The 25,389-nt window shown below is 44.1% G+C and overlaps 1 protein-coding gene and 1 pseudogene across 2 annotated transcripts; one reads left to right on the forward strand and one right to left on the reverse strand.

Moving 5' to 3' along the window:
* Positions 1-923: 923 nt before the first annotated feature.
* LOC110500181 (mitochondrial 10-formyltetrahydrofolate dehydrogenase) lies at positions 924-22,764 on the forward strand. The gene is made up of 23 exons (XM_021577384.3): positions 924-1,331; positions 2,794-2,938; positions 5,824-6,058; positions 6,852-7,017; positions 7,154-7,255; positions 8,149-8,238; positions 8,409-8,543; positions 8,811-8,936; positions 9,101-9,192; positions 9,403-9,550; positions 12,554-12,673; positions 12,857-12,984; positions 13,184-13,334; positions 13,526-13,596; positions 13,766-13,871; positions 14,160-14,247; positions 14,475-14,568; positions 14,659-14,758; positions 14,868-14,966; positions 15,157-15,322; positions 19,079-19,184; positions 19,301-19,500; positions 19,759-22,764. Exons 1-23 carry the CDS (start codon positions 1,284-1,286, stop codon positions 19,812-19,814), a joined length of 2,772 nt encoding a protein of 923 aa, XP_021433059.3. The 5' UTR covers positions 924-1,283; the 3' UTR covers positions 19,815-22,764.
* LOC110501044 (NOP protein chaperone 1-like) lies at positions 22,098-25,389 on the reverse strand (annotated as a pseudogene). The gene is made up of 4 exons (XR_016490445.1): positions 25,214-25,389; positions 24,851-24,933; positions 24,472-24,605; positions 22,098-23,390 (listed from the first exon to the last, which is right to left on the reverse strand). The product of XR_016490445.1 is annotated as an NOP protein chaperone 1-like (transcript).

Below are 25,389 nucleotides of genomic sequence, written 5' to 3' on the forward strand. Positions count from 1 at the left end.
TGCCCAGATGACCACAGTGATATCAGTAGACATTTTGTGTGTGTGTGGGGGTGTTCATCCTTGCTTGCGCATCTCTTCATACTGAGAAGTAACCCTGTTGACCTTGGCATGGGGGAACCTGTGCCAGGCAGTTCAGTGTGGATCGGGGTAGAATGTTTGATCAGAGCTCATTCACTTTGGGAGTCACAGCAGCTGGTGTGTTCTCGATGATATAGCTTGGCAACACAGAGAGTAGGTACTGGTGTGTTCTAACAGGTGAACATTGAACCAACTGAGTCTGCCTACAATGGAAGATATAATATACTTTATGTTGAAATGGAGACTTATGATTGATTCTGCTTTACAAACTTGAATCTGAATTACAGAACAAATCACCTTGATACGGATACGATTGTCCTCACTCATAAACAATACAAATGCATAATTCCTCATGTTACACAATTTCCACTCAGGAGAGGGCATAACGGTGGAGTGTTTAAAGCACCTTGTTGTGAATGTTTGGGGTTCCTTCCACTACTATCCAGAGAGCTGCCCTGCTCTAGTTTTCCATCAGGGTGTTCAGCAGAGGTCAAAGTGTGTTTACACATCGGTGGTTTTCCTGAGATGGAAAAGCTGTCCAGACCTGGGCCTGTAGCGAATGGATGAAATTAAATGAATGACTAAACAATCACAAAGTTACACATGGTCTGTTATGATACTGATGTGTGTGTGTGGATTTATTATTTTATTATTATGATAAACATTGAAATAAACTAATACAGATCATTTTGTATAAAATGCACCAAACTAAAATAGTACATAAAGTACATAATGGCTGCTATTTATATTTGATCACAATGGAATTACAATGTAAATGTAGCCTACTCGTCATAACCCATTCAAGAGGGGCGCTAGATGAAGGTTAAGCGTTTTTGTTTTTTTACATGATCAATGTTGCGTCTCCGTGTCCGGCCGGTTTCGTGGTCTTTTGATAAAATTACATAGATATTCCACTGGCAGCACGCACAATTCATTGCGAAAAGCAATTCTTACTATAACGCCAGTAAGACTGTCAAATGTAAAATACAAGCGTGCCTCATTGAAGGAAGTAGTAGGATTCGTGAGCGCGCACGTAGACAGTACCCTGCGCGCACGCCGGTTGTCGGTTGTGAGCTGGCTGTGGCTAGCTCGAACCGCTGTCATTGCGAGGCAGGTGTGTGTGTCATCAGGAGCTCATACACGTCCCCAGAACACGTTGGACTAATTCTGTTGTTTTTTAATTTGTGTTAATTAATACAGCCATCATGTTGTGGACAGCGAACAGAATCATTAGGAAATTCTCTACCAGCTCTGTAAGTAACATTGTTTATGTTGCATCCGCTATCCCCTGTATCTCCCCCCGCCCTCATTTTGTCGTCATGGAGAATCCTAATTGCTTGCCAGCTGATTCACACGATGTTGTCATTGTTGTTCTAATGCATGAATATATATCAGGTTAAAATCGAGTCATCTTCATATGTTACAATTAATGAATGACTCGGTCTCAGATCCGTCAATGCCTGGGTGTGCACAGTGCACACTCACAGTACCCTACAATCTAATCGAAATACGATGCATGCTTGACAGTTCTCTTCTTTGATATCTGATATGCAACATTAGTAACGTTTATTACTATAAAGGCGAATTCATATTATGTATTTGTATTCTAACAACCATACAAAGAAAGACATGCCAGTTACCACGTTATGCACGTTGTCTCCATCGCTGCACGAATTACTTCCATTGTACAGTTCGTGGGGAGTTGCATCAGCTGAACGAGAGACCACAGACAGCTGAACAGAGCGGCTTAGCAACACACTATCCAGAAACCCACATACACTCTATCCAGAAATCCACATACACGCAACGAACTGCCTATAATTCGACTGACATTGAAGTTACTGTCAGGATATTAGCAAGGAAAAGGGACTGATACGATATGGTTTTGTAGTTGTTGTGTAAACAACACCGGCCCATATCAAACTGCTACTGTAGGTGGTTACAATGTAACGGCAGAAATGTATCTCTTATCATTGCCGTTTTAGCTGGCTGATAGGTAGTCACTCAGTGCTGGAAAATGTTCGCCTACCATGCCTGTCTGGGTGTAAGCGTTCACAGGAGCTGTTTGCATTAGGCTATAACAATTGAATAACACATTGTCATAACATGTATTATGTGGTTATTACATTGTCTTAACATGTATTACGTTATTACACATGAACAGCTATAGTGTTTACTTTATTCCTAGTCTATTTCGGCATAGGACACTTGAAACTTTCCATTTTCACATGAACTTCCAAACAGACACACTGATTGAAGTAGCCTCATTTGAACTTATTTGAGCATTCATTCTAGTTGGAGGAGGTTGTGTTCTCTGTAGTCAATAGCATTTCAGACCACCCTCTGTCCCAGAGGACCAAGATTTATTGCCCATTGGGCCAGTCTGGCTGCCAGAAACTCCTAAAAAAACTTGGCAATGGAGATGGAAGAGTATAAATGCTTTTCAACGTTACAAAGTGCCTATGTATACTCAACACGAGGGATGTTAGAAGTGAAAATTAATATTGGCCATGGACATGAGTATGGTCCAATTGAAAGTTGGAGTTTGTCTCCATCAGTATTCGGTCAAATTGGTTCAAAGCCTGAAGGATATGGGGGAAATATATGTGTTTTGATCTTAAAGCCCACCAGTACAGTATAGGCTATTCTCATGTGTCAGAAAGAGTTTTTACCACTCTACCTCACATGCTCTTTCTTCTCTCCTGTCTCCTCCAGAATTATTACCAAAACAAGCTGAGACTGGCTCTGATTGGCCAGAGCCTGTTTGGACAGGAAGTGTACACCAACCTACGGAAGCAGGGCCATAGGGTGGTGGGCGTGTTCACTGTGCCAGATAGGGATGGCAAGGCAGACCCTCTGGGTAAGTATTGACACACTGGTGATGACTGGAGGAAGAGTCTCTCTCTCTTCTCCATTATTTCCTGCTCTTCATCATGCCCTCTTTTTTGGAGGGGTACACAAGTTATCATGACTCAGTGAATGAATATTGCAGCAAAACATTTATGGAAGTGGTATGCTTACATCCTCACCAGAGCATGGCCACCTCTTTACATTGTTACCATCTGCATGGTCTCAGTCATGATCCAGTCCGTCCTCTCCTAGACTCCCACGGTCTCCAACTGAGTTAGTGGAGTTTGTGTCAATGATTGCTCCCAGTCACTTTTCTAAATGAGATGTAATGGCTTCAGTGGTTACCCTGATAATCTGAAGCGGAAGCCCCTTTAGCCCTGGGTCTCTCTGGGTCAGGAGAGGACTGACTGCCCGTCAGTGAGGGAGGTAGATCCATGTTGACTCTGTAAAAAAAAAGAAAAAAAGACAGGCTTTTATGCCTAGCATTAGGACTGTGGGCCAATTGCTTTAGTAGGGAGAGGCCCTGGTTTGATATGATGCAAATTATTTTACCCAGCATGCATCAGCTGGGATGGCAAGGGTCCCTGTTCTGTGCTTCTCCCCCTCTCTCTTTCTTCATTCTATCTCTGCTTTATCTTCTCTCTCTATAGAGAGGATAACTGACTAGATGGGACAATATCCGTAGTTTAACGCCACTGCGTCCTTCCTAGGCAACCAAACAACAACACACAGGGGAGATACACACCCCTGACCAAACCCTGTTAGTCCCAATTACCCTGATTTAGCCTAACTTCAGTTCAGCCTGACTGCAGCAGAAGAGGCGGGTGGGAGAAACTATAGGACAGGCTCATTGTAATGGCTGGAATGGAACGGTATCAAACACAGCAAACATATTGAAACCACATGGTTTAACTCTTCCATTTATTCCATGCTAACTATTACAATGAGCCCGACCTCCTATAGCTCATCCTACCAGCCTCCTCTGCTCTGCAGTGAAGTTACAGCGACCCACTGTGTTCTTGGCACAGGATTGAGAGATTTCTGCCATTTGGCTAGGGAAACAGATCTGTGTTATTACGATTTTTTTGGCATCCCGGTAAAAATAACATTCCCGTTGAGTTGATCTGGCAGAGGACCTCTGGTCCAGAGACCTGTCGGGGCCTGAATTGCTGGACACAGGTACTGTAAAGGAAACCTTGTTACACAATATGGTCAAATATTTAAGTAAAACATTGTTTCACATTTGATTTTCCTGTTATTAGCCCGAGGCAAAGTATTTACAGAGCAGATGGTTTGATTGTGGGTTTTTTTTTGCCTACTGTGTAAATGTTTACTTGACAATGTAATGATGATGTAATGTCACATCTATAGACCCATTTCCCATGAAAAGTTGCATGCACAGTTCATCATCAGAAACCTCTTTGTTTACCTAGCAGTGGATATGATCCCATGCAACTTCAGCTTGTACAAGTTAACAAGCAAGCTAGCAAGTCAAGGTCAAATATGAACAATAGAGTTCGATAAAGCCAGAAGAATAATATACTTGTTGAAAATAGCTATAGCCACCAGTCCTGTGTGTTTTCATGGTCATCACTCACTCGCTTTTAAGTTTGTTACGGTCCCGACATCAGCTTTAGCTATCCTGTTACAGAGCTTTTTGATGTTGGGATGCACGCACATCACTGGAACGTAGCGTTGGATGGTAAACAGAAACTGTCTCTATTAGCCTAACCGTCTGTGAGTCAAACAGCCTCTAACACGTCACTTATTGCCATGGCATAAAGCATGGCCTTCTTATAAAGCATTACTACGAGGCTACTATCATGCTTAGCACCCAGATTAGCATAGCTGGCTGGATGAGGCCAACAGCTCCATGTGGCCTTTAACACACACACACACACACACCGGTGCACACACTCACTCTGAGACGGACCGTGTGCCCCCAGGCCAGCCCCCTATCCTGTCCCACCCCTCCCATGTGTGTAATTTAATTTGTGTGGAGCAGGTGGGGCCAAAGTGTGGGTTTCATGTAACCATAACCCTAGTAGGGTAGTAGAGCAATCTGTGCCCTGGAACTGGTTGGAACTGGGGAAGACCGGAACCCCCACGCACACCAGAGTTGGTGTCAATTCGGAATTTCAGAATTTAATTAAATTCAAACAGTGAATTGGAATTGAATTTGAATTGGCCACACACCACAGGAGGCAGAATTTGATTAGATTGGAATTCAAAGCAATTCAACTGAGACGTGAAACATGAAGTCTCATTCATATGAGAAGTCTTTTATCAACAGGATATGCGAATTATTAAGGCAAAGAATTCACACACCATTTCAAATATTAGTTTGATGTTCCCTTCCATACTGCAGCGTTTGATCAAATGCAATGTTTGTTTTTTCATATTTAAAAACACTAAGGGAATGATCAATTATTATAGACAACCCACAACATGATCTTAGAATTTGTCCAGGCCACTAATTATTTGAAATGGTTGAGAATGAGTTTAAAAATAAAATGTTTCAGCCTTATGGTACTGGTAACCAACCATGCATGATATCAAAATAAACATTACTATGGTAATGTGTAGAATAAATAATCCATTTGAATTTAATTGAAATAAATTCTACTTCCTTTCATTCAAATTCTATTCAAATTCTGCTTCATGTTGGGTGTGGCCAATTCAAATTCAAGAATTTAATTGAAATGAAAGAGCAATTTGCAACTCAATTCATAATTAACCCTGACGCACACCCACCTCACACAGATAACGGTCACACAGATAAACTGAGATACACAGTTACATACTGTACAAAAGTAAAAACTCGTTTTTAAATTAAGAGGGAAAATATATAAATGTTCTGTCCACCCCCCCTCCCTCGCCTTTCTCTCCCCCCAGCGGTAGTGGCGGAGAAGGACGGGACGCCAGTCTTTAAGTTCCCGCGGTGGCGTGTCAAAGGGGAGCCCATCCCGGAAGTAGTGGAGGCCTACAAGGCGGTGGGGGCTGAGCTCAACGTCATGCCCTTCTGCTCCCAGTTCATCCCCATGAACGTGATCGACCACCCGGCCCACGGTTCCATCATCTACCACCCCTCCATCCTGCCCCTGCACCGCGGGGCCTCTGCCATCAACTGGTGAGAGAGGGAGGGGAGAAAGAAAGGGTTAAGATAGTATGAAGATTAAGGTTTATAGGCGTGTGGGGTAGGGTGTGTGTGTGTGTGTGGTGAATGGAGACGGACCAGTGTAAAGTTTTCAGTGTGTGCCTTGCCCATATAGTTAAACACCTGCTGGAGAGCTGAGTAGGAGTGAGAGGTGCTATCTAACTGGTCTGGTTTGGGGATGAACTGTTTGTAATGTGTTTGGCTGAGTACAGTTTGCCTTATCTTTTTCCTACCCTTATCTATTCTCGGTTCCTGTTATCTGTGTTTCAGGGTGTGTGTGTGTGAGTCTATGTACGTCTCTGTGTGTGAACAGCTATGTGGATTTAGCCTATATTTGACACTGATCTGTGTCTGACTTGGCTCTTTTTACTTGTGAGTGGGCTCTATGGAAAAGGCTGGCTTTCTCTCGCTCTGTACTACAGGTGTAGAATCTTAATTTGATCACTCTTTCTTTTGTTGCTGAGAATTATCCTGCTCTGCAGGAAATGCAGATGAGCTTTGTGATTGACATAAATTCACTGAAAACCTGCGCACACATACACGGTTATATTAACATTACTGCACTTTTCATGTAGCCTACTTTTTTCCAGCTAATAGCTTTGTCACGATTTAGTTCCTAGGTTTATGCATTACCTGATTCCATGAGTGGCCTTCTCCATATGGTTCCATGTATGACCCTGTTTCTGGGTACATCCCTGTTTTTATGTATGACCGTGGTTCTATGCTTGACGTTGGTTCTGTGTCTGACCTGGTCCTGTGTTCTCAGGACTCTGATCCAAGGGGATAAGAAGGCTGGGTTCTCCATCTTCTGGGCTGATGATGGTCTGGACACCGGTCCCATCCTGCTCCAGAGAGAGTGTCCTGTGGAACCCAACGACACGGTGGACTCCCTCTACAATCGCTTCCTCTTTCCAGAGGGCATCAAGGCCATGGTAACCATAGCAATGCACCACCATCTCCATCTGTCCATCCTCGGATCACAATCAGGATAAAACATATCACAGTCCCACTACTGTAACACGTAACACACTGACATCGCTTGGGGGCTGGTGTATTCCTGTGGTGCAGGTGGAGTCAGTGCAGCTGATCGCTGATGGGAAGGCCCCACGAGTCCCTCAGACAAAGGAGGGGGCCAGCTACGAGGGTATCCAGAAGAAGTCCAACTCCAAGGTGAGATTGTCACGTCCTGACCTTAGTTCCTTTGTTATGTTTCTTGTTTAGGTTGGTCAGGGCGTGAGTTGGGGTGGGCATTCTATGTGTTGTTCTAGTTTTGGTTTTCTATGTGTTTGGTCTGGTAATGGTTCTCAATCAGAGGCAGCTGTCAATCGTTGTCTCTGATTGAGAATCATACTTAGGTAGCCTGCTTTTCCCACTTGATTTGTGGGTAGTTTTCTGTTTTGTGTTGTTGCACCTTACAGGACTGTTTCGTTCACTCTCTTTGTTGTTTTGTTATTCAGTGTTCAGTTGATTTATTAAATATTAACATGGACACATACCACGCTGCATTTTGGTCCGATCTTGACTACTCTTCCTCCGATGACGAGGAGAAACGTTACAGAGATACCGAATGTGGCTGTGAAACAGGGTCACCTGGTTAAGGCTGTTTGTAGGGAATGAAGGAAACTAAGTCAAATATCATGTTAGGAAATAAACATTCAAATAATGTCCTGTCCTGTCACTTTTCTGCTGAAATTCTTATGGCAGTTTGATGTTGCTCCATTTGTAGCCATTTAATTCCACACTACGTCCATTCATTACTCAGTTTGGAATAGTCCTGTTTAACAAGAGGGTGATGTACTAGGGCCAGTAATGGGATGAGGGGTTGTATAAGGAGGGGGGTAGGGTTTGAGGTGGGTGGGGAGTGTTAACTTACGAGAGCCTATAGTACTGGCCAACATTCTTAAGGCGAGGAGGGAGTGAGGGGTTATTTTTAAGGTCCCTCTTCTAAGTGCTGCGTAATAGGCAGCCAACTGTTTGTCCTCCCCCTGGTTCCTAGAAACCAAGGAAAGAAGTGTCTGAAAAGGAAGGTTTTCTTCCTCACCCATCTTCTGTCTGTCCTCCAGGTTAACCTCGCCCAGCCGGCAGAGGCTATCCACAACTGGATCCGTGGCCACGACAAAGTCCCTGGGGCGTGGGCGGTCATTGATGGTCAGGTGCGTTCCCTAAAACACACACTTGCACACACACACACACTTACATTTACAATGTATGTATGAACTGTACCGTCGTGTCTAATGTTCTGTTTCTTTATTACCGTGTGTGTGTGTGTCTGTCTGTCTCATTGGCAGTATGTCAATCGACCCCATGTCCTCTCTCTTCTTAGACTGTGACTCTGTACGGGTCGTCCATGCTGGGGGAGTCGGTGCCAGCCGGACAGCCCCTGGAGATAGAGGGGGCGTCCCAGCCTGGTGTCGTCACCAAGAACGGCCTGGTTCTGTACGGGTCAGATAGCAAAGCGGTGAGTCACAGAAAATGAGATCAATGGGAAACGAATAGGAAAATGTACAAGCAAGTGTCTAGTGGCAACCCTGTTAACTGTATTACCTGTGCTGTAACATAGAGCACTATATCTATCAACCTCCGATAGCTTCTAATGTTCATTTTGTGAATGATTTCTCCAGTTTAGTCATTAAGACATAGCTCAGGCCTAACCCTAACTATTTGTTGCCTCTCCTCCTTCTCCCTCTCCTCTCCTCACCCTCTTCCTCCTCTGGTTCCTCCACAGCTGATGGTGAAGAACCTGCAGTTTGAGGATGGTAAGATGATCTCTGCTGCTAAGTACTTCTCTTCAGGAGACACCGCCCGCGTGGAGCTGACTGATGACGAGAAGAAGATTGCAGAGGAGATACGAGTACGTTTCTCATTGTGTCTCTGAAGGCTTCCACATAGCCATGTGTGATAGTTTGACACTACTACAACATAATCTGTTACTTAGTATACCGCCATGTTGCAAATGCATGATTCAGATAGAAGCTGTTCAATTAGCACCACTGATTCAGTGTGTTGTCACTCCAGGACATCTGGAAAGGCATTTTGAGCAACGTTGCTGCCATTGAGGAAACCACAGACTTCTTCAAGTCAGGAGCTGCTTCTATGGACGTGGTCAGGTGAGTGTATGCTTTCACTGGCATTGGCCTGGTTTAACCCTTCATTTCCCTCACTTGACCTAGAGTTTTTTGTTATATATTCTATTAGCAGTGATCAGCTTTTAATCATCATGGTGACTCTAGTTGACCCCATTGTACCTGAGTGACATATTCTCCTATGACCTGACATACCTTCACTATGACCCTGCTATAACCCCATCTTCTCCCCAGGCTGGTGGAGGAGATCAAGCAGAGGTGTGTAGGGTTGCAGCTGCAGAATGAGGATGTGTACATGGCCACCACTTTCCAGGACTTTATCCAGATGTTTGTGAGAAGGCTGAGGGGGGAGGACCAGGAGGAGGAGATGGTCATCGACTATGTGAGTCAGACAAAACTGTCATACAGTTGCCTGGTCCCAGATCAGTTTGTGCTGTCTTGCCAACTCCTATGGTCAGTTGTGCAACAATGATCATAGGAGTTGGCAAGACACCACAATTAATGACCAAAGGAGTTGGCAAGACAGTACAAGCTGATCTGGGACCAGGCTAGTCATACAGAGCACAGATGGTGCCGAAGAACATGGCTGACGTTTTACATTCTCTCAACCAATTGTGCTATTTCGTTAGTTTTTTTGCGTAACTTATTTTTTTATTATTGTGTACATAATGTTACCGTCTCTTATGACCGAAAATAACTTCTGGACATCAGAACTGAGATTACTGACAGAGGACTGTAAGAAACCTTTTCCTTTAACGAGCCCGAGAGAAAAATATCCTGCTTTCACTGAAACAGGCCCAGATCCACACCTTTTGCGCGAAGAAAAGACTCAGGAAAAGGGGCTGCAGATTGGGCAGCCTTCTGTGTATCCGTAGGTGAGCGAGAAACTCACACTGCCATCCGTTCTTCTTGCTAACGTGCAATCATTGGAAAATAAAATGTATGACCTACGATTAAGATTATTCCTTCAACGGGACATCAAAAACTGTAACATCCTATGTTTCACCGAGACGTGGCTAAACGATGATACGGACTATATAGAGCTAGCAGGATTTTCCATGCACCGGCAGAACAGAGACGCTACCTCTGGTAAGACGAGGGGTGGGGGTGTGTGTCTATTTGTCAATAACAGCTGGTGCACAATGTCTGATATTAAAGAAGCCTTGAGTACCTTATGATAAGCTGTAGACCACACTACCAAGAGAGTTCTCATCTATATTATTCGTAGCCATCTATTTACCACCACAGAACAAAGCTGGCACTAAGACTGCTCTCAACCAACTCTAAAAGACCATAAGCAAAGAAGAAAATGCTCACCCAGAAATGGCGCTCCTAGTGGCGGGAGACTTTAATGCAGAAAAACTTAAGTCAGTTTTACCAAATTTTTACCAGCATGTCACATGTGCAACCAGAGAAAAATAAATCCTAGACCACCTTTACTCCACACACAGAGATGCCTACAAAGCTCTACCCCGCCCTCCATTTGGCAAATCTGACCGTAATTCTATCCTTCTGACGAGCTAAATGCCTTTTTTATGCTCGCTTCGAGGCAAGCAACACTGAAGCATGCACAAGAGCACCAGCTATTCTGGATCACTGTGATAACGCTCTCGGTAGCCAATGTGTACAAAACCTTTAAACAGGTCAACATTCACAAAGCCGCTGGGCCAGATGGATTACCAGGATGTGTACTCAAAGCATGCGTGGCCCAACTGGCAAGTGTCTTCACTGACATTTTCAACCTCTCCCTGACCGAGTCTGTAATACCTATATGTTTCAAGCAGACCACCATAGTCCCTGTGCCCAAGGAAGCAAAGGTAACCTGAATAAATGATTACTGCCCCGTGGCACTCACGTCAGTAGCCATGAAGTGCTTTGAAAGGCTGGTCATGGCTCACATCAACAGCATCCTCCCGGACACCCTAGACCCACTCCAATTCGCATACTGCCGCAACAGATCCACAGATGACGCAATCTCAATCACACTCCACACTTCCCTTTCCCAACTGGACAAAAGGAACACCTATGTGAGAATGCTGTTCATTGACTACAGCTCAGCGTTCAAGACCATAGTGCCCACGAAGCTCATCACTAAGCTAAGAACTCTGGGTCTAAACACTCCCAGGTGGTAAGGGTAGGCAACAACAGATCTTCCACACTGATCCTTAACACTGGGGCCCCTCAGGTGTGTACTTAGTCCCCTCCTGTATTCCCTGTTCACCCACGACTGCGTGGCCAAACACGACTACAACACCATCATTAAGTTTGCTGATGACACAACAGTGGTAGGACTGATCACAGACAATGATGAGACGGCCTATAAGGAGGAGGTCAGAGAACTGGCAGTGTGTGCCACAACAACCTCTCCCTCAATGTGAGCAAGACAAAGGAGCTGATCGTGGACTACAGGAAAAGGCGGGCTGAACAGGCCCCCATTAACATCGACGGGGCTGTAGTGGAGCGGGTTGACAGTTTCTAGTTCCTTGGTGTCCACATTACCAACGATCTATCATTGTCCAAACATACCAAGACAGTTGTGAAGAGGGCACGACAAAACCTTTTCCCCCTCAGGAGACTGAAAAGATTTGGCATGGGTCCCCAGATCCTCAAAGTTCTACAGCTGCACCATCGAGAGCAACCTGACCAGTTGCATCACCGCCTGGTATGGCAACATCACTGGGGCCAAGCTCCCTGCCATCCAGGACCTATACAATAGGCGGTATCAGAGCAAAGCCCATAAAATTGTCAGAATCCAGTCACCCAAGTAAAAGACTGTTCTCTCTGCTACCACACGGCAAGCGGTGCCAGAGCGCCAAGTCTAGGACCAAAAGGCTCCTCAACAGCTTCTACCCCCAAGCCATAAGACTGCTGAACAAGACTTCTGAACAGCTTCTAAGACTGCTGAACAGCTTCTACCCCCCACCCCTCCCTTTTGTACACTGCTGCTACTCGCTGTTTATTATCTATGCATAGTCACTTCACCCCCACCTACATCTACAAATTATATCAGCTAACCTGTACCCTTGCACACTGACTCGGTACCGGTGCCACCTGTATATAGCCTCGTTATTGTTATTCTTATTGTGTTACTTGGTAAATATGTTTCTTCTCTTCTTGAACTGTACTGTTGGTTAAGGGCTTGTAAGTAAGCATTTCACGGTAAAGTCTACACTTGTATTCGGCACATGACAAATAAAGTTTGATTTGAAATGTTGTTACTATTGATGATGATGAGAAACATACTGTTTCCCACTCACTTTCCACTTGTATTTTCAAGCGTTTATATGACACATATACACATATACACGTGTTTATAAGACACAGCTGGATCTGTAATTTGTCTTTGACGTGTAATGTTATGCCACTGTCATGGTTTGGTTTCCAGGCAACTAAAGACGTCAACAACATGACGGTGAAGATGCCTTGGCAGTGTTTCATCAATGGCAAGTTTGAGGACGCAGAGAACGGCAAGACCGCCAATACCATAAACCCTGCCGATGGCTCTGTGAGTTGTCATGCTATACAAACAGATACACCTGAACACACACACACACACACACACACACACACACACACACACACACACCCTACTGTTACTCATCTATCATACTTAGATATACACTCTGATATACGTACTTGTGGACATTATTGTATTGGTACTTCATTAAATATGAACCCTTTTCCCTAGGTGATCTGTAAGGTAGCCTATGCATCAGTGGGAGATGTGGACCGGGCGGTAGCAGCAGCCAAAGAGGCCTTTGAGGTTGGCCCCTGGGGCAGGATGAACCCTAGAGATCGTGGAACCCTGCTGTACAAGTGAGCACCAAGCCTACAGCGCCTCCTAGAGGCCTGGTGGAGATCTGCCTCGACTCATTATGGAGAATAGTTACTATCAGGGAACTTGTTTATATAGTGCAGATTTATGTCCACTTATACAACAATAATATATTTTGAGGACAAAGACTGCCAGTGGACCCTACTTCCATCTCTCTTGTTGACCTCCCCTCCCTACCAGGCTGGCTGACCTGATGGAGGAGCACCAGGAGGAGTTGGCCACCATAGAGTCCATAGACTCTGGAGCTGTCTACACCCTGGCCCTGAAGACCCACGTAGGCATGTCCATCCAGACCTTCCGCTACTTCGCCGGCTGGTGCGACAAGATCCAGGTACAGTTTCACCTGCATGGACCAGATATGTGAAAAATAAAGATGTTTGGAGGGGTTTTTGTAAGATGAAACTGGCTCCACTTCTTTTTCATTCACATTTCCCTGTTTCCACATCCTGACCTAGTTGTCTCGATCTTTTTCAGTAATCTAGTAGTCTAAGGATATCTTCTATTATATCCTGTCTGCTACAGGGCAAGACGATACCCATCAACCAGGCCAGGCCCAATCGCAACCTGACCTTCACCAAGAAGGAACCTCTGGGGTAAGGGGTCAGAGTTCACATGTGATACAACTCTACTAGGAAATAGCAATATGCATTTAGATATGAACATGATTCATGAGTAGTGGTTTTAGTATGAGTATCAACCACTGCATTTGGCTGAACTGTGGCACCTGCTCACGGTGAGTGTTGTGTGTTTCCTGGGTGCCAGTGTGTGTGCCATCGTCATTCCCTGGAACTACCCACTCATGATGCTGGCATGGAAGAGTGCCGCTTGCCTCGCTGCTGGAAACACACTGGTCCTGAAACCTGCACAGGTGAGAACACACACACCTGCATACATTACGACAGATTCAGTCGTAGATTTTATACCAGCAGGTGAACAACTTATGTAACACGGCAGTCACACTCGACTCGACCTGTCACGCACAACTCTACCTAACGTAACCTTTCTCTGCAGGCTGACGTGTTAAAATAGCCTCTCTAGCACGGCACATTGCTGAACCACATATGTGAATATCAGATGTCATTTGATTCACTTGAAGAGTTTCCCCGTGTCCACAGCAAGGAACATGTTTCACTCGCTCTCTGCTCTCATCCAAAAGGTTACTCCTCTGTCAGCCCTGAAGTTTGCTGAGCTGACTGTGAAGGCTGGCATTCCCAAGGGAGTCATCAACATCGTACCTGGCTCAGGTAACAGGACACAAGGGAGCAAGAGCTTGTTGGAAGGGAGAAGTCCCCCAGGAGATCTGTGAGATCTTATTAGATAAGGTTTTTGATTCTAATCTTTATTTTTCTATTTCTCTCATTCCATCTCCCCATCCACCACCCTCTCTCCTTCATCTCTACTACCCTTTCTCCCCCTGCCGCCCTCACCCCTTTCTCTCTCTCTACCTCCCTATCCACCATCTCTCTAATAGGTGGGATGGTGGGACAGCGCTTGTCTGACCACCCTGACATCCGTAAACTGGGCTTCACAGGCTCCACCCCTATCGGCAAACAGATCATGAAAAGGTACAGTAGGGGGCTGGGACCCCAGTTATTCCTGATATGCTGATATTGGGCTACTTCCTGCTCAGGCTCATGTGTCATTTCCTGTTGCAGCTGTGCGCTGAGTAACCTAAAGAAGGTTTCTCTGGAGCTAGGAGGGAAGTCTCCACTCATCATCTTCAGCGACTGTGACATGGACAAGGCTGTGCGCATGGTGAGAGAGGGAGGGAAAGAAAAGAGAGAGTAACTAAAACAGAAGGAAAAGAGGAGGACCTGCTCTTATTTTCGTCATATTCCCTTCCCCTCCACCTCCCTTTCTGCAGGGTATGAGTTCTGTGTTCTTCAACAAAGGAGAGAACTGCATTGCTGCTGGACGCCTGTTCGTGGAGGAGTCCATACATGACGAGTACATCAGGAGAGTGGTGAGTATCCTGAACCCTCCCACAACAGTCCAAAACGCACAATACACTTCTCCTCTTCCCCCCCTTCCTCCACCCCACAACAACTGAGTCTCCTTGTAGCGTTGCTCAAGGGTCTCTCAAGATCCTTTTCCTCATCATCGCCTTTGCATTCCTCCTCTTCCTCCGTCTACCCTCCTCTTCATCCCATCAGTTGGAGGAGATAAAGAAGATGAAGGTGGGTGATCCTCTGGACCGCTCCACGGAGCACGGGCCCCAGAACCACAAGGCCCACATGGATAAGCTGGTGGAGTACTGTGAGGTGGGCGTGAAGGAGGGCGCCACGCTGGTGTACGGGGGCAAACAGGTGGACAGGCCAGGTAAACACTTTTGAAGCAGTGTCTTTTCAATACTATAGGCCCCTCTTAGTATCACAGTATGCACTCCTACCAAAGGAGCTATAGTAGAATAACCTGTGTTTAAAATCAAATCAAGTTGTTTTAGTCACATACACATACAGTATTTAGCTGATGTTATTGCAGGTGTAGCGAATTGCTTGTGTTCCTAGCTCCAACAGTGCAGTATTATCTTACAGTTCACAACAATACACACTAATCTAAAAGTAAAATAATGGAATTAAGGAATATAGAAATATTAACATTGTCAGAGTCCAGAGTATAAATAAATAAATACATATATATATATATATACACACACAGTGGGGCAAAAAAGTATTTAGTCAGCCACCAATTGTGTAAGTTCCCCCATTTAAAAAGATGAGAGAGGCCTGTAATTTTCATCATAGGTACACTTCAACTATGACAGACAAAATTAGGAAAAAAATCCAGAAAATCACATTGTAGGATGTTTAATTAATTTATTTGCAAATTATGGTGGAAAATAATTTGGTCACCTACAAACAAGCAAGATTCCTGGCTCTCACAGACCTGTAACTTATTCTTTAAGAGGCTCCTCTGTCCTCCACTCGTTACCTGTATTAATGGCACCTGTTTGAACTTGTTATCAGTATAAAAGACACCTGTCCACAACCTCAAACAAACTCCACTATGGCCAAGACCAAAGAGCTGTCAAAGGACACCAGAAACAAAATTGTTGACCTGCACCAAGCTGGGAAGACTGAATCTGCAATAGGTAAGCAGCTTGGTTTGAAGAAATCAACTGTGTGAGCAATTATTAGGAAATGGAAGACATACAAGACCACTGATAATCTCCCTCGATCTGGGGCTCCACGCAAGATCTCACCCCGTGGGGTCAAAAGGATCACAAGAATGGTGAGCAAAAATCCCAGAACCACACGGGGGGACCTAGTGAATGACCTGCAGAGAGCTGGGACCAAAGTAACAAAGCCTACCATCAGTAACGCACTACGCCGCCAGGGACTCAAATCCTTCAGTGCCAGACGTGCTTAAGCCAGTACATGTCCAGGCCCGTCTGAAGTTTGCTAGAGAGCATTTGGATGAAGATTGGGAAAATGTCATGAAACCAAAATATAACTTTTTGGTAAAATCTCAACTCGTTGTGTTTGGAGGACAAAGAATGCTGAGTTGCATCCAAAGAACACCATACCTACTGTGAAGCATGGGGGTGGAAACATCATGCTTTGGGGCTGTTTTTCTGCAAAGGGACCAGGACGACTGAGCCGTGTAAAGGAAAAAATGACTGGGGCCATGTATCGTGAGATTTTGAGTGAAAACCTCCTTCCATCAACAAGGGCATTGAAGATGAAACGTGGCTGGGTCTTTCAGCATGACAATGATCCCAAACACACCGCCCGGGCAACAAAGGAGTGGCTTCGTAAGAAGCATTTCAAGGTCCTGGAGTGGCCTAGCCAGTCTCCAGATCTCAACCCCATAGAAAATCTTTGGAGGGAGTTGAAAGTCTGTGTTGCCCAGCAACAGCCCCCCAAAAAATCACTGCTCTAGAGGAGATCTGCATGGAGGAATGGGCCAAAATACCAGCAACAGTGTGTGAAAACCTTGTGAAGACTTACAGAAAACGTTTGACCTCTGTCATTGCCAACAAAGGGTATATAACAAAGTATTGAGATAAACTTTTGTTATTGACCAAATACTTATTTTCCACCATAATTTGCAAAGAAATTCATTAAAAATACTACAATGTGATTTTCTGGATTTTTTTTTCTCATTTTGTCTGTCATAGTTGAAGTGTACCTATGATGAAAATTACAGGCCTCGCTCATCTTTTTAAGTGGGAGAACTTGCACAATTGGTGGCTGACTAAATACTTTTTTGCCCATATGATGGGATGTATAGACATTATGAACAGTATGTGGATAGAATACAGTGCCTTGCGAAAGTATTCGGCCCCCTTGAACTTTGCGACCTTTTGCCACATTTCAGGCTTCAAACATAAAGATATAAAACTGTATTTTTTTGTGAAGAATCAACAACAAGTGGGACACAATCATGAAGTGGAACGACATTTATTGGATATTTCAAACTTTTTTAACAAATCAAAAACTGATCAATTGGGCGTGCAAAATTATTCAGCCCCTTTACTTTCAGTGCAGCAAACTCTCTCCAGAAGTTCAGTGAGGATCTCTGAATGATCCAATGTTGACCTAAATGACTAATGATGATAAATACAATCCACCTGTGTGTAATCAAGTCTCCGTATAAATGCACCTGCACTGTGATAGTCTCAGAGGTCCGTTAAAAGCGCAGAGAGCATCATGAAGAACAAGGAACTCACCAGGCAGGTCCGAGATACTGTTGTGAAGAAGTTTAAAGCCGGATTTGGATACAAAAATATTTCCCAAGCTTTAAACATCCCAAGGAGCACTGTGCAAGCGATAATATTGAAATGGAAGGAGTATCAGACCACTGCAAATCTACCAAGATGTGGCCGTCCCTCTAAACTTTCAGCTCATACAAGGAGAAGACTGATCAGAGATGCAGCCAAGAGGCCCATGATCACTCTGGATGAACTGCAGAGATCTACAGCTGAGGTGGGAGACTCTGTCCATAGGACAACAATCAGTCGTATATTGCACAAATCTGGCCTTTATGGAAGAGTGGCAAGAAGAAAGCCATTTCTTAAAGATATCCATAAAAAGTGTTGTTTAAAGTTTGCCACAAGCCACCTGGGAGACACACCAAACATCTGGAAGAAGGTGCTCTGGTCAGATGACACCAAAATGGAACTTTTTGGCAACAATGCAAAACGTTATGTTTGGCGTAAAAGCAACACAGCTGAACACACCATCCCCACTGTCAAACATGGTGGTGGCAGCATCATGGTTTGGGCCTGCTTTTCTTCAGCGGGGACAGGGAAGATGGTTAAAATTGATGGGAAGATGGATGGAGCCAAATACAGGACCATTCTGGAAGAAAACCTGATGGAGTCTGCAAAAGACCTGAGACTGGGACGGAGATTTGTCTTCCAACAAGACAATGATCCAAAACATAAAGCAAAATCTACAATGGAATGGTTCAAAAATAAACATATCCAGGTGTTAGAATGGCCAAGTCAAAGTCCAGACCTGAATCCAATCGAGAATCTGTGGAAAGAACTGAAAACTGCTGTTCACAAATGCTCTCCATCCAACCTCACTGAGCTCGAGCTGTTTTGCAAGGAGGAATGGGGAAAAATGTCAGTCTCTCGATGTGCAAAACTGATAGAGACATACCCCAAGCGACTTACAGCTGTAATCGCAGCAAAAGGTGGCGCTACAAAGTATTAACTTAAGGGGGCTGAATAATTTTGCACGCCCAATTTTTCAGTTTTTGATTTGTTAAAAAAGTTTGAAATATCCAATAAATGCCGTTCCACTTCATGATTGTGTCCCACTTGTTGTTGATTCTTCACAAAAAAATACAGTTTTATATCTGTATGTTTGAAGCCTGAAATGTGGCAAAAGGTCGCAAAGTTCAAGGGGGCCGAATACTTTCGCAAGGCACTGTATGTAGTATATCTGAAGAATTGTAGGATATGATAGTATATGGACTACAATAGTTGAATAGTTGGTAACATAAGACTGGTCAGTGAATACTGGTGATAGAGTACAACACAATTGGAGGCCACTGTAATGCAACGTTTCAGCCAACCACCTTCATCATCATTGCTAACTACACTATGATGTGGTTTCCCTCCAGGGTTCTTCATGGAGCCCACACTGTTCACAGACGTGGAGGATCACATGTTCATCGCCAAAGAGGAATCCTTTGGTCCCATCATGGTGGTGTCCAAGTTCAAAGACGGGTACGTCTCCTCAGTCTTTAAAGAGACAACCTTTCTTCATCACAGCCCCAAGTAATAGAGCTGTTTGTGGTTCCCAACCCTGACCAACGTCCCTTTTCTCCCCTTCTGACCTGCAGTGACATAGATGGCGTGCTAAACAGAGCCAACGACACCGAGTTCGGCCTGGCGTCCGGTGTGTTCACGCGCGACATCAACAAGGCCATGTACGTGAGCGAGAGGCTGGACGCCGGGACCGTGTTCGTCAACACTTACAACAAGACCGACGTAGCCTCGCCGTTCGGTGGTTTCAAACAGTCGGGCTTCGGTAAAGACCTTGGTGAGTCTGGGGTTAATCATGTAATCATTTAGGCAAGGGGTTTCATGTTGGATACTGTCATATTGGAATGTGGATCATATCGTATGCTGATTTTTTGTTGGTCTGTCATAAATAGATATCCATGTATTTTCCATTGTTTATCTTTTTCTTGAAACATTGTCTTTGAACTATGGGCCTAGGAGCTTTGAATAGCCTTGTGATATCCAACATGCTTGATTTGAGTTTGACCGATTAACTGTGCTTCGGTTCTGTCGGCAGGAGAGGATGCTCTTAACGAATACCTCAGGACCAAAGCAGTGACTGTGGAGTACTAAGGCAGCCAGCCACTCCTAATAAACTGTAACAACGACTGAACACTCAATCCACCTGATCACGACTCACCAGTCAGTCTTGATCAAGAGTCCAGCTCCGCTTTCCTAACAGCAGGTGTGTGTGAGAGAGGAGACCTTTAATGTGTAGCCTACCCTCTGCCACGACCTCGTCTCAAGGGGCCTACAGTTTGAGCATTCTGGTCGAAAACTTGCATCATGGACACAGGCGGTTTTCCCCAAAGTTACAAAAAGGGAAATGCACATATCAAACGCAGAGGTGGATTTCAGTATTCCAGAGCCAAGGTGGATTTGACTGGATCAACACCCCTTCACTTTGAGTTTAAGGTTTCGGTTCCTCCACTCATCATGAAAGAACGTTTTGCTTTTCAAAAGCCGAGCGCTTCAGGCAATCTCCTCCTGCTCTGTTACAGTCACACATCTTTTGCAACATTTAATTTTAACTCAAGCATGCAGGTTCAAATTCGTATGTCATTTCTGCTCAGCAATGTTAGGTGCCACACTTCTGCTGAAGATAGCCACAACTCCCTTAGTTAAATTGTTATTTGTAAATATTTTATAACAAAAGAAAACACACTGAATAATTGGATATATTTTTTTGACATTGTATTTCTGTCAGAAAAGGAGCACTGTAGGTTACAACACTAGATTATGCATTTTTAAAGCACACCAACCTACCTGCCCCTGTTTTGGTAAAAAACTGAGGGACGGGACTGGAGAAATGTAACTACTCTCAAATGTATAGACAGAGCAATGGATGCAAGGACTGACCTTCAATGACATCAACATTATAGTTTTAAACGATGATTTGAGGCTATGTAGTTTACTTTGTTCACAAAAAATGAAGTAGAAAAAGCTTATATTTGGGGTTATGATGGGGTACGACAGTTCAACTAAGCTCATTAAGCATTTCTAAGGTATATTCAAGAATCAATGAGTACATATCAATTTAAGTCAAAAAATATATGTAGAAACTGCAGATTGTCCCTAAGTTTTTAGTAAATAATATATATTAATTTAAATACGATATTAAATAAACTACCTTTGAAAGACTAGTGTTGATATACGAATACAACGGCTAACACTAAGAAAGTATACGTTCAAGAATATATTTTCATTGTATGTGCCATTTTCAATTAGCATTTTGAAAACTACAGGGAAATCTGGGTCTCTATGGAGATGCGAGAGACTATTCTCCTCCGAACCTTGTGCAAAAACCAGCCCCGGCACATACAGTATTGTTTGTCTTCCAACATATACTACCGTTCAAAAGTTTAGGGTCACATAGAAATGTCCTTGTCTTTGAAAGAAAGGCACATTTTTTGTCCATTAAAATAACATCAAATTGATCAGAAATACAGTGTAGACATTGTTAATGTTGTAAATTACTATTGTAGCTGGAAACGGCTGATATTTAATGGAATATCTACATAGGCGTACAGAGGTCCATTATCAGCAACCATCACTCCTGTGTTCCAATGGCACGTTGTGTTAGCTAATCCAAGTTTATCATTTTAAAAGGCTAATTGATCATTAGTAAACCCTTTTGCAATTATGTTAGCACAGCTGAAAACTGTTGTGCTGATTAAAGCAACAATGGCCAGAAAACAAAGACATTTCTTATGAAACTCGTCAGTCTGTTCTTGTTCTGAGAAATGAAGGCTATTCCATGCGAGAAATTGCCAAGAAACTGAAGATCTCGTACGCTGTGTACTACTTCCTTCACAGAACAGCGCAAACTGGCTCTAACCAGAATAGAAAGAGTGGGAAGCCCCGGTGCACACCTGAGCAGGAGGACAAGTACATTTAGAGTGTCTAGTTTGAGAAACAGAAGCCTCACAAGTCCTCAACTGGCAGCTTCATTAAATTGTACCCGCAAAACACCAGTCTCAATGTCAACAGTGAAAAGTCGACACCGGGATGCTGGCCTTCTATGCAGAGTTTATCTGTCCAGTGTTCTTTTGCCCATCTTAATCTTTTCTTTTTATTGGCCAGTCTGAGATATGGCTTTCTCTTTACAACTCTGCCTAGAAGGCCAGCATCCCAGCTTTTATTTCAAAAAACAAGGACAGTTCTGAGTGACCCTAAACTTGAACGGTAGTGTAAATGTCGTACAATGGTGAATACTCGTCTTATTTATCCGATGTCATGGTCTATACTTCCATTTTTCCTTTTAAACATGAGCGTTTGTGTATGCTGTGTCATTCACAACTACACAACAATCTTGGATTTCATACACTTATGAAATACAGTACATGGTTTCGGTACTTTTTGTTTCAGGAAAGAATTTATCTGGGAAAAACTTCACAGCTCACAAACCTTGTGACCAACCGAAACATAATGCTGGAACTAGGACTATTCATAAAACAACGCAGACAGATATAAAGCATTTGTTGAAGATGAGAAATTCAGTCAAACAGTTCTGCCTAAATAATTCAAATGTAGCCTTGATTATCTATGCTAGTGATCATATTTAAAAATGTACACAAACAATATGAAAAATGTTCTATTGAAAATGGGGGCCGCTGTACTGCAGCGCCAGCTGTGCCATCAGAGACTCTGGGTTCGCGCCCAGGCTCTGTCGCGACCGGGAGGTCCGTGGGGCGACGCACAATTAGCCTAGCGTCGGGATGGGATGTCCTTGTCTCATTGCGCACCGGCGACTCCTGTGGCGGGCCGGGCGCAGTGCACGCTAACCAAGGTTGCATCCTCCGATACATTGGTGCGGCTGGCTTCCGGGTCGGATGCGCGCTGTGTTAAGAAGCAGTGCGGCTTGGTTGGGTTGTGTATCGGAGGACGCATGATTTTCAACCTTTTTCTCTCCCGAGCCCATATGGGAGATGTAGCGATGAGACAAGATAGTAGCTACTAAAAACAATTGGATACCACAAAATTGGGGAGAAAAAAAGGGGTAAAATAAAATGGATTGAATACAGATAGGTGTAATTTCTTTCTCTGCCATCAATGAACCATCAAGCCACTATGAACTTTAACCTTAAGTGTATCCTACATCAGATAAACAGGAAATGATGTAAGGCACATTCTTACTGCACATGCTTGAGAAGGCACTCACTCCCCATCTCATTATGGCTCAAATAGCACTGTTGACACATGATATTTGGCCCTTATGTAGACACCGGTGTCCCCTTTATCCCTCACTGCAGCAGGTCTCCATCCACTGTTAATCCATTAGCCCTCCAGGACCATGTCCTCACTGACCTATGGCAAGTTCTTATTCCTTCACTCATAATGGTTATGAAAAGGGCTTGGAGAAGGAGAACTGATCCCACGTCAGTTGATTAGTTTTACCAACGCATGTCAATATTCTACACTGCAACTGTCCCAGTAGTCTCTTTAGAGGCCTATAACGGCCTAATCCACTTGTTTCTCCAGGACTTGGATATGAACCTTCTTTATCTGCCTCTGGCTGTTGCCAGGCAGTTTGAGGTTCTCATCTGTGAGCTCGCTCTCCTCCTCAGAGTCTGAGTTGGCGCCGTTGTCCTGTGAAGACTCTCTGTCCGAGTCGCTGTCCGAACTACTGAGCTCCACCAGCGACACATCCTGATAGAGAGACAAGGGAATCAATGTCATCATCAACGACATAACACAATTTATCCCATCAACATAATGGGCTCATTTGAATGGTAAGCCGAAAGTCGGCCACTGATGTGGTTTTCCAACAGCAAGGCTCAGTGCAACATGGCAGCGTTACCATCGATAAGTTTTTCTTTATGATGTCAAAAATAAACATGTCTCCAACCCACATATCACACTCACAAACTGAAAATATATGCGTACATTGTACAATCAATTGGCGAGAAAGACTCATATCATATTCAATTTGTTCATATCCACTGTATACATGAATTGCAGCAAAGTTGGTTCCTGTTTCAATCACGTCCTTGGTCAGGTTCATGGGGTTCAAACATAAACAGCCTAATGATTGGTTGACAATAGAGCCTCCCACAATGCAGGTGATGGCTGCAGGGGGAAGTTGGTGAAGAGCAACTGCAGAAACTCGCAGTCAAAACTTGTTGACCTTTAATCACATGATTTTTGTGAAGATCATGCAAGTCGGACAATTTTTATCCTGATAATGCAACACACTTTGAAAGACGGTGATCAACGATGGTCCCCGACTTCACAAAAGTGATCGGCTTGATCTCGCACAACGTCTCACCTGCAGTTTAAGGACAGTGTCAGCAATGTGCAAAGTAAACAGCAGAATATGGAAGACTTCTGCAAAAACTATGAGTGCAAAGCACAAGGCTAAATTTCACGGTTGTTGCCCCGGGAGCTATAATGTTGCAGCAGAATGACAAAAAACCCAGCCGTGCACAAGCACATTGTCTTGTTGCACTCATCTGTGGTTCAACCTGTTAATTGTGGCAATGTCATATCGCAGTCTCAGTTTAATTGAGCTGATGGAAACTGGAAGGACCCTTTCTCTGCTCAGTTGTTCCACAAAATGTGGCCTGAACAGCCACTAGTGGTCGCTGTTTACCCATCTTTTGGAGTGGGACCGTGAAAAGACAGATAAACAGCGACCACTAGCGGCTGTTCAGGCTACACAATATGATAGGCCTGCTCGTGGTGTTCCGAAGTCAAACTTCCCCTCGCTAGTCAGCCACACTAGACTCACCATCTCTATGACCTTTCCAGACTCCTCCACCCTCTCTATGTCATAGTGGCCCTCAGGTGCCTGCTCTATCTGCAACTTGAGCTTCTCATTGGCCTGGGCCATCTGGGGTAGGAAGTTCTGCAGTCTGTCCATAACTGAAACACGACACATGTACATACAACTGTAACTACACAAGTAGTAATCTACTTAACATATTTAGCAAGCAATACACGCATTGCGATGGCCTATAATCTGCAAAAAGCCATAGTGTGCTGTTATTATTCTGTTTCTGTCAGGGTAATGACCTGAAACGGAATAACAGCGTACCCTGGCAGGAGATGTGGCTATTTGTAGATTCTAGCCCATCTACAAACAAACGCTAGAAATGTTTTTAACTCACCACTACTTCTTGGGACCCTCTCGGTTTGCAAAGAACTGCCAGCCTTGGGCCCCTTCGATTGAGGAAGAGCTTGTCATGAAGACCTATGTACAAGGACACCGAAATGTTACGTCTGACCACACTGATAGTATGAACACAACAGTGGATACTGCTGAGAGAAGGTCGGGTCATAATAATGTCCAGAATGGAGTGAATGGTGTCAAACAAATGGTTTTTCCACTCCAGACATTATTATGAGCCACCCTCCCATCAGCAGCCTCCACTGGAACACAGTGTTGTTAAGAGTTGGTGCATGTAGCTAACAGGCTAAACAACTCCTCAGTCAAATCAGTTGATAAAGCAGTTTCGGAAAAAGGATCAAACCTCCGTTGCCACACGCGAGCAAGTCTTGTGAGCTTGTTTTCTTGTTGTTAAAATTTAATTGCATTTTCGTTGTATGATGATTCAACATGTGTGCTGCAGCTGTTTTGTGCTTGCTTCCGCAACGTGAGAGTCTACTTCCGGTGTCATGAACGCCGACGACGTTTCAAAATAAAAGT

Source organism: Oncorhynchus mykiss, chromosome 21 (assembly GCF_057628025.1).
Source record: "Oncorhynchus mykiss isolate SJ-2025 chromosome 21, ASM5762802v1, whole genome shotgun sequence".
NCBI classification, from domain to species: domain Eukaryota; kingdom Metazoa; phylum Chordata; class Actinopteri; order Salmoniformes; family Salmonidae; genus Oncorhynchus; species Oncorhynchus mykiss.

What these genes read in the sequence shown, in the direction of transcription:
- LOC110500181 (XM_021577384.3), top strand. Translation starts at nt 1,284, where the DNA reads ATGTTGTGGACAGCGAACAGAATCATTAGGAAATTCTCTACCAGCTCT. An exon ending in ACGGGTCAGATAGCAAAGCG is followed by an intron (nt 8,544 to 8,810) that starts GTGAGTCACAGA and finishes GTTCCTCCACAG; the next exon opens with CTGATGGTGAAGAACCTGCA. An exon ending in ACGAGTACATCAGGAGAGTG is followed by an intron (nt 14,967 to 15,156) that starts GTGAGTATCCTG and finishes TCATCCCATCAG; the next exon opens with TTGGAGGAGATAAAGAAGAT.